Below are 16119 nucleotides of genomic sequence, written 5' to 3'. Positions count from 1 at the left end.
TCTAGCCCGTACTAATAGGTGTCCTTGTGGTTTTCATTTGTATTTCATTGATAGCTAAGTTGTTGAGTATCTTTTCATGTACTTATTGGCCATTTCTTTATGATCCTTGGAGAAATGGCATTCAGAATCTTTACTCATTTTTATTTTTTATTATTTTTTTTTTAATATTTATTTATTTTTTAGTTCTTGGCGGACACAACATCTTTGTATGTGGTGCTGAGGATCGAACCTGGGCCGCACGCATGCCAGGCGAGCGCTCTAACCGCTTGAGCCACATCTCCAGCCCCTCTTTACTCATTTTTAAATTTGACTTTTTTTGAAGTTGAACCCTGGACCTCACTCATGCTACACAAGAACTTTGCCACTGAACTACATCCCCAGCCCAATTGGACTTCTAAAAATTCTTATATATTTGGATGTGTCTCTTATATCCACATGTAAATATTATCTCATTTTGTTATTCTTTTTCCATTTTCTTTTTTGTGTCTTTTGCATAATAGCTTTTGTTTTTGTTTTGTGGTACTGGGGATTAAACCCGGGGCCTTGTGCATGCTAGGCAAGTGCTCTGCCATAAGGCTACATCCTCAAGCCCAAATTTTCAGTTTTAATGAGGTTTAATTTATTCAGTTTTTTTTTTCTGTTGCTTGTGCTTTTGATGTTATATCTGAGAATGTTTGCCTAACCCAAGGTCACAAAAACTTCTGTGTTTTCAGAGTTGTATAATTAACTCTTACAATTAGGGCTGTGATCCATTTTGAATTAATGATGTAAAGAAAGGATTCAAAATTCTTTGCATATAACTATCCAGTTTTCATAGTATTTATTGAAAGTACTGTTTCTTCATTAAATGTTATTCATGAATTGTCAAAAAAAAAAAAAGAATTTATCCTATGATCTGGGGATATAGATCAGTGGTATAGTTTGCCAAGAAGGCACAAGGCCCTTACTTCCATCCCTAGCACTGAAAAACAAACAAACCTTGTAGATGTGAACATTTATTTCTGGAGTCTTAGTTGATTTGGTTCATCTATATGTCTATCCTTATGCCATTACCACACTGCCTTGATTACTTTATCATTAATTTTATAGTAAGTTTTGAAATCATGAAGTGGGAGTACCAGACTTTATTTTTAAAGATTGTTTTGGCTAGATTCTGGGTTCCTCTCACATTACCATATGAGTTTTTAGGACCAGTCTATCAGTTTCTGCAAAAAATTCTGCTAGGATTTGGAAGAGTTGTGTTGAATTTGTAGATTGATCATTGGGAATTTTGTCATCTTTATAATGATAAGTCTTCCAGTCCACGAACATAGAATGTCTCCCCGTTTACATAAATTCCCTTCAGTTTTTTTTTTTTTTTAAAGTGTTTTGTAGTTTTCAGAGTCTCTCTAGATCAAATTTACAGGTGAGGTTGAGAACCCTGCTGTTCAGTAACAATGAATCATCCTAATTACATTAGCATCTGAAATGTTACTCATCTGTTTTCTGTTTTCTTTTTTTTCCTCCTTACACCATCTTAGGAATTCCCATTCTTTTACCTGAATGAGTCATTCTTTTAGGATTAGACTTTCTCCAGTAACTGTCTATCTTTATTTTGAAGACTGAATGTTTTCTCTGCAAATAAAGTATTTCTGAATGTTTGTTGCTGCCATTCAGACCTAGCTCTGGAATTGGTACTCCTGTCTTACCACATTCCCATCCCTCTATTTGAAACCTATATTCTTTGAAAAAGGATGTCCCTGTCAGATGGGTAACTGAAAGGTGAGCCTCTATTACCCTTTAGTAGATATCCAGGACAGAGACTTGGTACCTGCCTCAACCTCAAGTACTTCCCAGTCCAGCACACCACTTAATATAGTTATCAGATACAGAAAGAACTATCCAGAATAGGAAGTTTTTTGTCACAAGGCCCTTTCTATTACGTATATGAGACTCTGAAAACAGGAATCTGTCAGACCTAAGGAACCTTTAATTCAAGGCTCAAATTTATGGTTTGATTAGATTCATGTCTTTTTTGGTACTGGGAATTGAACCCAGGGGCGTTTAAATACTGAACCACATCCCCAGCCCTTTATATTTTTTTATTTTGAGACAGGGTCTCGCTGAGTTGCTTAGGGCCTTCCTAAATTGCTGAGGCTAGCTTTGAACTCTCAATCTTCCTGCCTCAACTTCTTGAGTAGCTGGGATTATAGGCGTGTGCCACTGCGCTTGGCAGGATCCATGTCTTGGTCATTTATGGTTATACAGATCCTCTATGCACTAAAATTTTTTACATTCTGTGTAAAAATATTTGCCAAACGTGTTATGAACAGGATTGTAAGCACTTTTGAGATTAGCATTTTCCAGCCCTTTAGAAGTATATTTGCAATTCCTTTTACTGGCCATCCTCAAAACTGTCTATAAAAACACATTCCTGGGGCTGGGGCTGGGGCTCAGTGGTGGAGCGCTTGCCTAGCATGTGCGAGGTGCTGGGTTCGATCCTCAGCACCACATAAAAATAAATAAATAAAGGTATTGTGTCCGACAACAACTAAAAAGAAATTAAAAACAACAACAAAAAAACCCATTCCCTACATGGGCAATCTTTAGAACTAGTTTTCTATAGCTCTAAACTAGGGTGATGAGAATACCTAGCTTTAAGCCATTTTGTCCATTGTCCCAGAGGTGAAACACCTACAAAAATTTAAATATAAATATAATTAATCATATTAATTAATATGAAGCATAAGAACTATAATATAATAATGTTAATATATAAATTGTAATTAATTTTAATCTAATTAATTAATGTAATAATATGTATCAGCTTTAGATTATGATTTCCAACTTATTTCAATGCACCTGTGTCAATTTTGTTAAAACTGTCACTGAATTGAAAGCTTGGGACTGAATGGGTTAAAGTACATTCTGAGGATTTTGTCAAGTAGTGCATGTGCATGCTTTACCAGCCTTAGCCTAGTGGGTGTGGGTTAGTTTTGCTTCAGCATTGTGTCCATTAAGCCATAACTATTTAGTAGGTCCTAGGGTAGATAAGGATTTTAACTTGTAGAGGGCAGATTGTAATTAATTAAGCAATAAAAATTAATTTGCAATGTCTTCAAATCCCTTTTTAGGCCATTGCCATTGTGCTAGGATTCATGATCATTGTGGCTTTTGCTTTAATAATTTTCTTTGCTGTGAAAACTCGAAGAAAGATGGACCGGTATGACAAGTCCAATATTTTGTGGGACAAAGAACACATTTATGAGGAACAGCCACCCAATGTGGAAGAATGGGTAAGTGTAAAGGAAAAAAACAAAACAAAACAAAACTTTGAATCTTTTATTAACCCCCAGATTTCTGACTCTAAATTTGGGGTATTTGGTTAAACTGTGTGCTTAGAATTGTTGTCTGTGTATATTGCAAAAGTTGTTGCTTTCCATTTTACTCAGAACTGTGAAAGGATGGGATAAATGGAAACTGTTTTACTAGAAGGTAAAAATCAGGTTTCCAGCTGGGTGCAGTGGCCCATGTTTGTAATCCCAGCAGCTCTGCAGGCTAAGATAGGATCTCTCAAAGCCAGCCTCAGCAACATTGAGACACTAAGCAACTCAGTGAGACCCTGTCTTCAATAAAATACAAAATTGGTCTGGGAATGGGCTCAGTGGTTGAGTACCCCTGAGTTCAATCCCTGGTACCCCACTTCCCCCGTCTCCCCCCAAAAGTTTTCATTTTCAAGGAACAGGTCTAGTATCTGAAAAGAAGTGACTTCTAAAGAAATCATGTAGAAAGAGCTTGATCTTTGCAAAAGAAAAACAATGTCTTCCTCCTACCCCCTTTTTGTTTCTCTGCTTATCATTTTGAAGGAAATAATATCACCCTGGGTGCTGTCTTGGGTCAAGATTGGCAAGGGTGTTTTGGAATATTAGCAGTTGGCTACTACCACACCTGGGGTGGAACCCCAGGGCCTCGCACATGCCAGGCAAGTGCCCCACTACTGAGCTGCATCTCCAGTCCAGTTGGGAGGATTTTAAACTTTCTACATGAATAGAAGCATGACAAACCACAGTGACTAATTCTATACTGATAGTTATCTATGAAATACTTCAGTCCACAAAGAGAGATTAAAGACTTGTTTTTTGTTTTATTTTGTTTGGAGATTGAACCCAGGCCTTGAACATCTAGGTAAGTGAACTACCACTGAGCTGTACTGCTGGCCCTGTTTTTTTTTTTTTTTTTCCTTTTAGTTTTACTGGTGAATTATACCATTTATTTAATTAAAAATTAACAGTTATTCGTAAACTCTTCCAAAGTGGAAAGAAGGTAACACTTTATACTTCATTCTGTGAAGTCACTGTTACCCATAGCCAGATTAAGGCAGTATAAGAAATTATATACCAGTTCAGTCCTAACAGATACAGATGCAAACATTCCTGACAAAATCTTTGCAAATTAGAAAGGGTTTATATAACATGCTGCCAGCCCTATTTTAAAATTTTATTTTCAGACAGGGGCTTGCTAAGTTGCCCAGTCTGACCTGGAACTTGACGTTCTCTGGTGTAGGTGGTATTTCAGGCATGTCCTACTGGTGTTCTAGTTTTAGTATATACTAGTAATCTTATCAGCTTTACTGAAAACCCAGAAAGTCCCTTGGTCCAAAAATATCTGCCAAATGGGTAACTGAACTATTTAATGAAGGTGCCTAAACAAAATAAAACAAAAAGCAAAAAATAAAGCAAAAAACAGGAAAGCCAGATGAGTGTGGCATGTGTTTGCCACCTGGATGAAGGTCACTGTGTCCAGGAAAGCCCTCCTTCATTCCCCCTTTAAGGGTGAAGTGTGAGGATGAGTTTTTTTTGCCATCTTTTGTTTCAGACAAGGCCATCTATAGATGGAATAGGACAGTCTGATGTGAACTATGAAGTAAGTGTTTCACTCAGAGTTTCTGGGTGTGTCTATTTTCACTGGCTGTTGTATTTGTTTACTTAAGGTTTCGAGAGAGACCAAAAAAAAAAAAGAAAAAAATCCCAACTCAAGGGAGACCAGTGCCAGTAATGTTAGAGTCCCAGTGAACTTTGTCCTCTCACCTGAGCTTACTGTCATGAAACATTAATTAGTTCTATCTGCTTTTGATAATGTGGCAAAAGATAGCCTTAGTAACTCATGGTGATGATGACAAACTGAAGAAAATGACTCTTAAAAAGGCATTATTTTTGGGCTGGGGTTGTGGCTCAGCAGTAGAGCAGTTGCCTAGCATGTGTGAGAAACTGAGTTCGATCCTCAACACCACATAAAAATAAATAAGTAAATAAATAAATAAATAAAATAGTATGTCCAACTACAACTAAAAAAAAATTTTTTTAAAAAAGGCATTATTTTCAAGCTGGGAATGGTTAGCATACCTGTAATCCCATGACTCTGGAGGCTGAGACAGGAGGATTGCAGTTTGAGGTGAGCATGCAGCATTTTAGAGAGACCTGGTCTTGGGAGTAGGGGGTGTGGAAGGACTCAGGTATGTAGCTCAGTGGTAGAGCACCTCTGGGTTAATTCCTGGTGCCACACAAGAAAGAAAGAAAGATAGCAAGAGAGAGGTGGCAGGAGGGAGGGAGGGAGGAAGGAAGGGAAGAAGGAAGGAAGGAAATTATTTTTGAGGAGATAGTGTTTTTATTTTTAATTTAATCTAGTTATTTGTGTGTGTGTGTGTGGCACTGAGGATGGAACCTAGTACTTCACACATGCTAGGCAAGTGTTCTACCACTGATCCACAACCCCAGCCTGAGATAATGTTGACCTTGATTTAAACAGTGTCCTTGTAGTGAAATATCACATATAGTACTCAATAAATATGAATGATTTTTTTATGTATTACTTAAAATTTAACTTTTGAAAACAGCATCATTTTTTTTTTTTTCCTTTTTTGGTACCAGGGATTGAAATCAAGGCACTGAACCACTAAGTAACATCCCTAGCCCTTTTAAGATTTTTTTATTTTTAGACAGGATCTCTCACTGAGTTGCTTAGGGCTTTGCTAAGTTGCTGAGACTGGCCTTGAACTTGTGGTCCTCCTGCTTCAGCCTCCCTAGTTGCTGGGATTACAGGTGTGCACCACCATGCCTGGCTAAGGCATCATTTTTATACAACTTCCTCTGAATTCCTGGAAATTTGATAGCTTATGAGTTGTTTCTTGAAAGTTTCATTGTTCTGTCTGTAACATTTTTTTTTAAACATTTATTTTTTAGTTGTAGTTGGACATAATACCTTTATTTTACTTATTTATTTTTATGTGGAGCTGAGGATCAAACCTAGGGCCTCACATATGCTAGGTGAGTGCTTTACTGCTGAGCTACAACCTCAGTCCTGTAACATGTTTTTCATTTCTTGAAACTTAATAACCTGTTGAAGAACAGATATATAACTTCCCAAATTTATGTTTTTTGTGATAACCTAATATTAGGCAGATTCTTTATTTTTTCCCTCTTCTTTCAGTTTGCCTTTAGAAACTCTATTTGAAATAAGCGACTTGGAGATGGTTGTAGCCATCTATTCTCCCCTTGGTTGCCCGAGTTCTTGTTGCTGAACTCAATATCAAGTTCCCCTTCTTTAATTTCAACATCACAGGAGGCCCATTATTTTTTCTTTTTTTTTTTACACTACCCCCCCCCCCTGCCATTATTCTTAATTTCTCTGTTTTTCTACACCTTTCTGCTGAACTTGGTTTTACTGTGGTCATGGGCTGTCCCACTGCAAAAGTAACCCTATATCTGAAATCTATGTGGAGTGCATCAGTGATTTTCTTCTATTTAGAAATTAGTATCATCAAAATAATCTAGAATTTCCGGGTGTGATGGTGCATGCCTGTCATCCCAGCAACTCAGGAAGCTGAGGCAGGAAGATCACAAGTTCAAGGCCAACCTTAGCAACTTAGAGAGGCCCCAAGAACTTAGCAAGATCCTGTCTCAAAAAATAAAAAGGGCTGGTGATGTGGCTTACTGGTTAAGTGCCCCTGGGTTCAATCCCTGGTATCCCCCTACCCCCAACCAAAAACAAAAAAAAATCTAGAATTAACCTCTTATGCTGTGTACAGAGTAAAACTTTGGTTCTAGGCATGTGTGAGGTCCCGAGTACAGTTCCCAGAATACCCCACCCACCTTACACCATGCACACACACACACAAATTGTAGAATGCTAAGGCAAGAGACTCTGCACATAGTTAATCATGGTTGATTGTTGAGGGAGAAGAAAGAATTAATGGAGAGCTGGGCACAGCAGTGCACACCTGTAATCCCAGTGACTAGGGAGGCTGAGGCAGAGGATTGCAAGTTTGAAGCCAGCTTTAGCAATTTAGCAAGGCCCTCTCTCAAAATAAAAAGGATTTAACTTGGGCTGGGGATATAGCTCAGCTGGTGGAGTGCTAGCTTTGCATGCACAAGGCCCTGGGTTCAATCCCCAGCACCACCCCCCAAAATTTAATTCAGTGGTAAAGTTTAGTCCCCAATACCAAAACAAAAAGAAAAGCTAAAGTAACAAGGAGCTTCTCAGTGTTAGTTTACTCTCTCCTTACAAGTTGGGATAGGTCCAGAAATGTACTACCATATTAAATATTGCCTTTCTTCCTGGACTTTTAATGGCTTTAAGATCACCTCTCCTTCCCCAGCAAAGACATGTCAAAAGCTGAGATTTCAGAGTTTTAAACAGGTTTTAGCCCTTTTGTAATATCTGAGAAAACTTGGAATTTCCTTATTTCCTGCCCCAGTATGCATAACACAATGGTTTCTCTGCAGGGATTATTAGTTGTTTTCCCCCACTCCCCTTTTTGGGTACTTTGTTTTTGTATAAACAGGCCATGTTTGCACACTGTTTGTTAACCTGGTCTTTTATAGGCACTCATAAATGCCTACCAATTCAGTTGTCTTTTAAATCTTCTAAGGTTCTTTTAAAATTATGAATCTTTATTTTTTTGTTATGTCCTTAAACCCCAGATCTATTTATTTTCCCCAGATTTAAAAAAATGTGCTTTAGTGGCTGGAGGTGTAGTTCAGTTGTAGAGCTCTGGCTAAGCATGTGTGAAGACCTGGGTTCGATCCCCAATTCCAATAAATATGATTGTAAGTATGGAGGGTTTTTTTGTTTTTGTTGCTGGGGATTGAACCCAGGGCTTCATACATACGAGGCAAGTACTCTACCACTAAGCCACATCCTAGCCCCTAAAATACACAGAATAAAATTAAAAATAAGGGGCTGGGGATGTAACTCATTGGTAGAGTGCTTGCCCAGCATGTGTGATTCAATCCCCAGGATGGCCTCCCACTGCACCCCACCCCCGTACCCCCGCCTCCCAAAAAAAAGAAAAGAGAAAGAAAATATACCAGAATGGTAACTAGAGGGAATAGAATTTTTTCTTATACTCCATTATATGATCAAAATTCTGTATATTTGGCCTGAGGATGTGAAATTTATGTTCCTGCATGTTTGCTAGTAGCATTCTATTGTAGACATGTATTTGGCCAACCCATGTTGTTGCTTAGTAGGTTTTTTCAGTTTCGGCTATATTGACTAATGGCTTTTGTTGTGGTGGTTTGTAAGAAGTTGTTAGTATAAAAGCAATACTAATTTATTATGACATAATGCAAATAATATAAGAAAAAATGAGGGAAAAAATGAAAAGTGTTCTCCCTCTTTTTCAGTTTTCTGCTGGGGCCTTTCTTAACAGATAGATTTGTATCCTTCTAGATTGTTTATTTTCTTGTAAAATTGTTGACTTAATACGTTCTGAGACCTTGTTCTACCAATTCAGTCATTCTGAAAGAAGGTTCTAATTGATGTTGGATGGTTGCTTCCCCCTACCTCTGACTCTAGGTGTCTAATCACATATACAAATTCAGTATAGTAGAGCAGAGGGGCTCTAGACTAGAGCCAAATTGCCTGGGTTATGATCTACCTTGCCAGTTACTTTTGGGAGACTTGACAAGGTTTTTCATGTCTCTGCCTCAGCTTCTTCATCTCTAGAATGTGTTGTTGGAGGTAGCTGGGGTCTACCTGGTGTCACCATTGTCTGATCTCTATTTTGTAACATTCGATAACAGTTTATCCATTCTCCTGTTGATGAACTTTGTGATTACTAAAAACTGCATTGCCAGGCACGTTGCTTGCCTATTATGAGGAGGGTTCTCTGTTTAATCCTCAGCATTGCTAATTAAATAAATAAATTTTTTTTCTTTTTGGTACTGGGAATTGAACCTAGGGGATTTAACTACTGAGCCACATCCTCAGTCCTTTTTTAATTTTTTGAGACAGTGTTTTGCTAAGTTGCTTAGGGCCTTGCTAAAATGCGGAGGCTGGCTTTGAACTTGTGATTCTCCTGCCTCAGCCTCCTGAGTTACCATTGTCTTAATTGTATCATGGAGGTGTTTATAACAGCAGAACCCTGGGGCAGGCACAGTGTGCCCCTTGTAGTTCATGCTAGAAGCTAGGGAAGGAGGATCTCTTGAATGCAGGATGCAGAGGCCAGCCTGGGCAAGATCCCATTTAAAAAAAAAAAAAAAAAGTACAAACCCTTTACACTGAGTGAACGTGCTCATAATTGCCTAGGTTGTTTTGTTACCAGGCCCAAAACTAAGCTTTGCCTGATTTGTGCATCATGTAGGCAAAGAATAGCCTTCATTTGTAGCTATTAGTTCTTAAATAGCCTAATGGGATTGTTAATACTCCCCCTTTTTTCCATTCTTGGTGGATAACGCTGTCTTTTTTACTTCTAATGGATGTACTTTTTTTTTTTTTTTGGAGTGTTGGGGATTAAATTTAGGGCCTCACATGTGTTAGGCAAGGCTCTAGTACTGAGCTACACTACCAACTCATTTGTGATATTTTTAACCAAAAAATATGTCAAGGAAGTTTGTTTGGAGAGAGTGCCTAATATAGGGGCAATAGCACTGATGCCAGTACTTGTTGCAAGCTGATTAAACTCTATGGATCTCAGTTTCCTTATCCATTATATTAGCCAGTGTTATTCTGTCTGCCTCTCAAGACTAATGTGAGCTGCATCTGAGAAAATGGATACAAACAGTGAAATTATCCTGTCTGTCTGACGGGGATACTGAAAGGAAAATAGCTGACCTTACAAAAAGAATTTTGATGTCGCTTTAATGGACATTCTTGCCAGGCACAGTGGCACATGCCTGTAATCCCAGTGGCTAAGGAGGCTGAGGCAGGAGGATTGTGAGTTCACAGCCAGCCTTAGCAACTTATCCAGGCCCTAAGCAACTCAGTGAGACCCCATCTCTAAATAAAATATTAAAAAGGACTGGGGATGTGGTTCTATGGTTAAGTACCTATGGGTTCAATCCCTGGTACCATAAATAAATAAATAGACATTCTTCTAATTACAGGTGGCAGAAATATAACTTGAATTTACTTAGGTGAAAAAGAGGAATTTATGTGCAAGATTTTGAAATCCTAGAAAGAGCTGAAACAACTTAGCCTTAGAAGACAGGGATGGTGACTGTTTCAGGAAAAACTAGAATCAAGGACTTAAAGGACCTTGGGATTTGCTTTCTCACCTTGACTTTCTTTCTGCCTGGGTAGTCTTTATTTTCTCTCAGGGAACACAAGCAGGAAGTAGCCAATTAGCATTCTAGAGTTTTCATATTGGTGCTTCATCTGACACTGGCCTGGGAAGGGACCCTGAATCATGTGGGTCAGAGTCATGTGGATCTGGTGACCATCCTTACACTGATCCACTGTGGCCAGGGTTCCCCTCACATAGCCTGGCCTATGGTCTTCCCAAAGTTAACTGTATGGAATGAGGAAATGACTTCTAGAAAAAGGTGCTGTGTAAACCTCATGTACTATAAATATGTTGCATGAATTAACTGCAGTTGTCCCTTGTTTTTGATAATCTGGTCATATGACCAAGTTTACATTCAAAGTGCAAATTGAACAGTTAAAAATGAGTTTCTGAGGGGCCAGGGTTGTGGCTCAGTGGTAGAGCACTTGCCTAGCATGTGTGAGGCACTGGGTTCAATCCCTGCCACCGTATAAAAATAAACAAATAAAGGTATTAAAAAATAATAAAATGAGTTTCTGAGCCAGGCACAATGGCACACTCCTGTAATCCCAGTGTCTCTGGAGGCTAAGGCAGGAGGATCACAAGTTCAAAGCCACAATCAATAATGTAGTGAGACCCTAAGCAACTTAGTGAGGCCCTGTCTCAGGGGAATAAATAAATAAATAAACAATCAAACAGACAAATAAATAAAAAATCCCTTTCTGTCTGCTTGAGCTGGGTTTCTTATAAGGTCAAGGGACTATGGTCTAAGCAGTTGAGAATACCAGATGTGGGACTGTTCAACTATGGGTGCCAGAACTGAGTTGGGAAGGACTAACACCTCTGAGTCCATGGAGATGAGTAATTCATACATATATGTGTGTGTGTGTATGTATATGTATATGTGTGTGTGTGTGTGTGTGTATATATATATATATATCATATTCCATGTATGTATACCTTTATTTTATTTATTTTTATGTGGTATTGAGGATCAAATCCAGTGCCTCACATGTGCTAGGCAAGCATTCTACCACTGACCACAACCTCAGCCCTGAATAATTCATATTAATCTTTCTGTTCAAATTCCTTTACCACATCTGCATTTTTAGAGCTTAAATATACAGAAACTGGCACCTGGCTTTGGAAAAACATATCTCTACAGTCAATATTAAGGACTGATTATAAAACTTATGTGCTTGAGATTAGTTTTATTGATACCTACAGTATTCTGGTGAAGTCATAATTGAAAGTTAAGAGCTTCAGTTTTAGGTGTGCCTAATTTAGTTGCAGTAAAGTAAAAGAAAGGATCTGAGGGCTGGGGCTGTAGCTCAGTGGTACAGCGCTTGCCTAGCATGTGTGAGGCACTGGGTTCCATCCTCAGCAACACACACACCAAAAAAAAAGAGGATCTAAGAGTGAGATTGGGGTGAGGTCATCTGATTTGCCTCTCTGAACTCACACAAAGGAAGCTGGAGATCTGAGTAGACTCACTACAATAGTAAGATAACAGCTAGCCAGTGGTGACAGATGAGTTTAGACTCTGTTTACTCACTGCCTTTTCCAGTGTAGGACATCAGGTTGACTTGGGTTTGAGCTTCACAACTTAATATTTTTGGCAGAAAAGCTAAAAGTAAAACAAAAATCACAAGTGTACAGATGGGACAGGATCTCTGCTAAGCAACTTGGATCTTGTCATTTGTGGTCAGCCTACATAGGATAGCTTTTGGTTTCTTTGACTTCTGATGAAGGTTTTACTTTACTCCAGGGCAGTTTTGGCTATTCATTTAATAGATTACTTTCCTGAAAATGGGAAAAATAAATGTTCCATCCATTAATATGCAAGTAAAAAACAGGGCCAGCACATAATATATTCACAGTCAATAAATTTTAGCTATAATAGTAATTGTTGGTATTTGCAGTGATGAACTTGAATAAGTGAGCTTGGGTAAAAGTTTCCAAAATGTAACTACATACATATAACATTGGTTGGAGTTTAACTTACTCTTACCCATTTGGCTACAAGCTTACATTAAGAATAAGTGTTTTCCTCAAAGGTATAGGCAGGTTGTGCATGTTATCTCCCCCTGCATATAGATGCACACAGGGAGAGAGATGTTAATGGTCCAGCTACAGGGTGGTTTGGGTAATTCGCATCAGACTTCTAATGAAACTTGTATAGATATTTTTCTTTCTTTTTTTAAAAATTAATTTTGTTTTATTTATATATGACAATGGAATGCATTACAATTCTTATTACACATATAGAGCACAATTTTTCATATCTGGTTGCATCCAAAGTATATTCACACCAATTTGTGTCTTCATACATGTACATTGGATAATAATGTCCATCACATTCCACCAATAGATGTTTTTCAACTTGTACAGGCATTCTTTAATATATAGGCAAGATTACATTGTTATCTGTGGCCTCCAATAAACAAAATGGACCAGAGTGGAAGCCTCCTGTTCACTTTCAAAACCACCCAGGTGGATTATAGTAGGCCCTGACTGTTCCAGCACCACTATGAATGGAGAGAGATGCGAGAGCAGTTCAGGGTTTCCTGAGAGCCAGTTTAGAGTTTATTGAAGGAGAATGAGCTTGGGCTGGAGCTTTCTGAAAGCAGGAATTTCCAGTACCAAGAGGTAGCATTTCTAAGCTTAACTATGTGTATAGGTACAATGATCTAAACACAGACCACTTGTTTGCCAGATGGAGAAGAATTGTGTCTGTATCTGTGGCTCTGAAAACTTTGCCAACATTAGAATCCCCCTGAAGAGCTTGTTACAGAGCTTGATGGGGAGTCTTTGTTTTGCTGGGCTGGGGTGGGTCTGACTGAGCAGGTGATGTTGCTGTTGCTGGTCTAGGGAGCACATTCTTTAAAACCACTCTTCCTGGAGTCCAGCTGCACTCTTGCATTGCATGAGTTGTTGTATGCACGAAGCCTTTTTACATGATGGTATACTTTGTATACCAGACTGGAGTAAACTAAAGGGGGTTTGGAACTGCAAGTGATATCTGCTTGGGCTCTAAGGACTTCATGGCTTTCTGCATACCTGTTGAGGTGTGGCATGAGGCACAAGTGTATTAAACTAGAGTACATTCTTCTCCAGGATTTCCATGTCTGTAGCAAGGGGCCTCGAATAAGATAATTGAGGTTTGTTCTGTGAGTATAAGGTTTCTCCACCTCACTTATTTCCCAAGCTCTAAAACCCTATCGACTCTTCAGAATTCATTGTGGCTTTACATATATTACTTTTTCTTTGGCCAGCATGCAGTTGGGGGCAGCATGCTTCGAAGTCCTCACTGTCATCTGAGCAAACTAACTTAATCAGACTTGCTCAAACATGGTCCATGATCTTTTCATTTGTGATACTAGTACATGTGGGAGCATTTGCTTTTTAGTGGCCAAAGGTGGAAAAAGAGACTAAGAGAATTTTCCCCATACAATTTTGAGGCTTTTGTTGGGGGTGCGCATCTGCAGGTGTAAAGCACCAGAAAACAGGAAAAACAAGTTGGATGACTTGCATTGAGCCCTTGTAGTACAAGGGCCTGTGGCTGATGGAAGTGGGATGGGCTGGTTGTAAAACTGGAGATGATACTTTGAGATTAACCTTTTCTTCCATCTGCCCAAGGTATTTCTCCACTTAGCAGGCAGGAAAGCCTTTCTGTTAACCTCCTGAGGGTAGTCTTCCTGTACCCTGAACCCAACAAAGGCACCTGATGACAAAGCATCTACCCTATTCATAGCAACTGTGTGTGGACAGCTGCTTTCACATAATTAGATAAATAGGGGTTTCTCAGGGTGCAGCAAGGAATTTAAGGCAAATAATAATAATAATAATACTCTTTGTTACAGAAAGTAGAAAACCTAGCTACAGGGGCTTCCTTGTGCCATGAGTTAATTCTGAAGTGGAAGTTCATTTTGCCAGAAAGAGCTGGGCTTTGGAGTTGGAGAGACCAGGGTTAAAATTCCTCTCTACCATATCACCTTCTCTGTGACCTTCAAGTTAATTTAACCTTAGTGGCTCTATTTCCCATCAGAAAATACTGATAATCCTATCTCACTGGGCAATTGTGATGAATAAACAAATTAGCCTTTGCCTGGCACATGGTAGCTACTCAACAGAGAAACTTTCCTTTACTTCTTAGAAGTGGATGGTTCGTCACATTACCAGACCAGCTGAGTGTACCTCTAGCCAGACTCTTTATTTATTTATTTTGCTACTAGTGATTGAACCTAGGGGTGCTTAACCATTGAGCTAATCCCCAGCTCTTTTTATTTTTTATTTTGAGACAAAGTCTGGCTAAGTTGCTTAGGGCCTCACTTAATTGCTGAGGCTGGCTTTGAACTTGAGATCCTCCTGTCTCAGCCTCCCAAATTACCAGGATCACAGGCATGCACCACCAGCCTGGGCTAATGGCAGCTTTTTGCTTTTACTAATTCCAAGTGACAGGAAGTTAATTTCAATAGGGGTGAGTGTTTCTTCCAAACTTTGTTTTGCTAGAGGAGTCAGGTGGGGGAAGGGGGTCACCTGTGATTCTATAGCTTCCTCTTGGGTCCTGTGAGGAAGGCAGAAGACTGGTAGGTGTCTGGAGAGCATCGAGCTCTCTAAAGCAGAGCTGTCCTCTTTGTTTTCCTTTGGCAGCCTACTGGGATTTACATGTTTTCAGTAACTCTCCAAGGAGGTTAGAGTAGTATTAGATGTTGTTACAAAGACTTTTTTCCCCACACATGACAAAATCAGAACCCTCTTAATAAGTGTAATTAAATTTTGAGTGACAATTGCCCTTATTATAATTACCTCATATGTAGATATTCTGAAAACATATTCATCTAATTTTGACATTTCAGAGGTGCTTAGTTCTTTTTTGGTTGGAATATGAGTCTTAGTAAATCTTCCCCTTAAATTAGTGGTTAATACTCCTCAAACATGGCCAGCTTGAGTGCTTGTCCTTTTTTGAATTTACTCTCGAGTGAGTCTGAGGTATTCTTTGGTTGGCTTGATGTATTCTCCCCCACTCTTCCACTCCCACAGTCCCAGCATATCTGTCTTTCTGCTGCCTTTGTAAAGTTTAAATGTGGAATGGGGAGAGTGGCGCCAGGAACTCCTGAAGCAGATCCCAGCAGAGGGGCTAGCTGGGTTCTGCCGAGTGGATTTCCACACGCCTGTGGAAGCCTTCAGCACTGGAGTCTCTTCCAGGCTTGAAGGCTCTTCTATAGGAGGCTGAGGTCAGCCTGTGGCTCCCCCTGCTTCAGAGCAGAAAGTTCATCATTTGGCTTTGGGGAGAACTGACTCAAACTTTAATTCACCCTTCATGCTCAGTTTAAGACAACCTTTTCAAATTTAATTTTCATCCTTCTGCCTTAATTTCTTAAGGCTATATAAGTTACTTAATGGAAAATGTTCATCATTTACTGTGCAGAATGAAGCCTAGTTATTTTTCTCAGGTTCTAAATCTTTAAGGATTTACTGCAAGGACTGGAGATGTGACTCAGTTGTAATGTTTGCCTAGAATGTTCGAAATCCTGTGTTTTATCCTAGATGGGGAATGGGAGTGTTACTGGGACAATTAAAATGGTAATTCTTTT

General features: G+C 39.1%; 1 protein-coding gene across 1 annotated transcript in view; it reads left to right on the top strand.

Moving 5' to 3' along the window:
• Positions 1–16119, top strand: part of Ocln (occludin) — a 40088-nt gene that overhangs the window by 4795 nt on the left and 19174 nt on the right. The window contains exon 3 of the mRNA XM_027951620.2: positions 3114–3275. Coding sequence (XP_027807421.2) covers positions 3114–3275 — 162 coding nt within the window. The remainder of the gene's footprint in view (positions 1–3113; positions 3276–16119) is intronic.

The sequence above is a fragment of the Marmota flaviventris genome, chromosome 5 (assembly GCF_047511675.1).
Source record: "Marmota flaviventris isolate mMarFla1 chromosome 5, mMarFla1.hap1, whole genome shotgun sequence".
Taxonomy (NCBI): domain Eukaryota; kingdom Metazoa; phylum Chordata; class Mammalia; order Rodentia; family Sciuridae; genus Marmota; species Marmota flaviventris.
The sequence above is the reverse complement of the archived record's forward strand: the minus strand, read 5'-3'. Positions and strand labels throughout refer to the sequence as shown.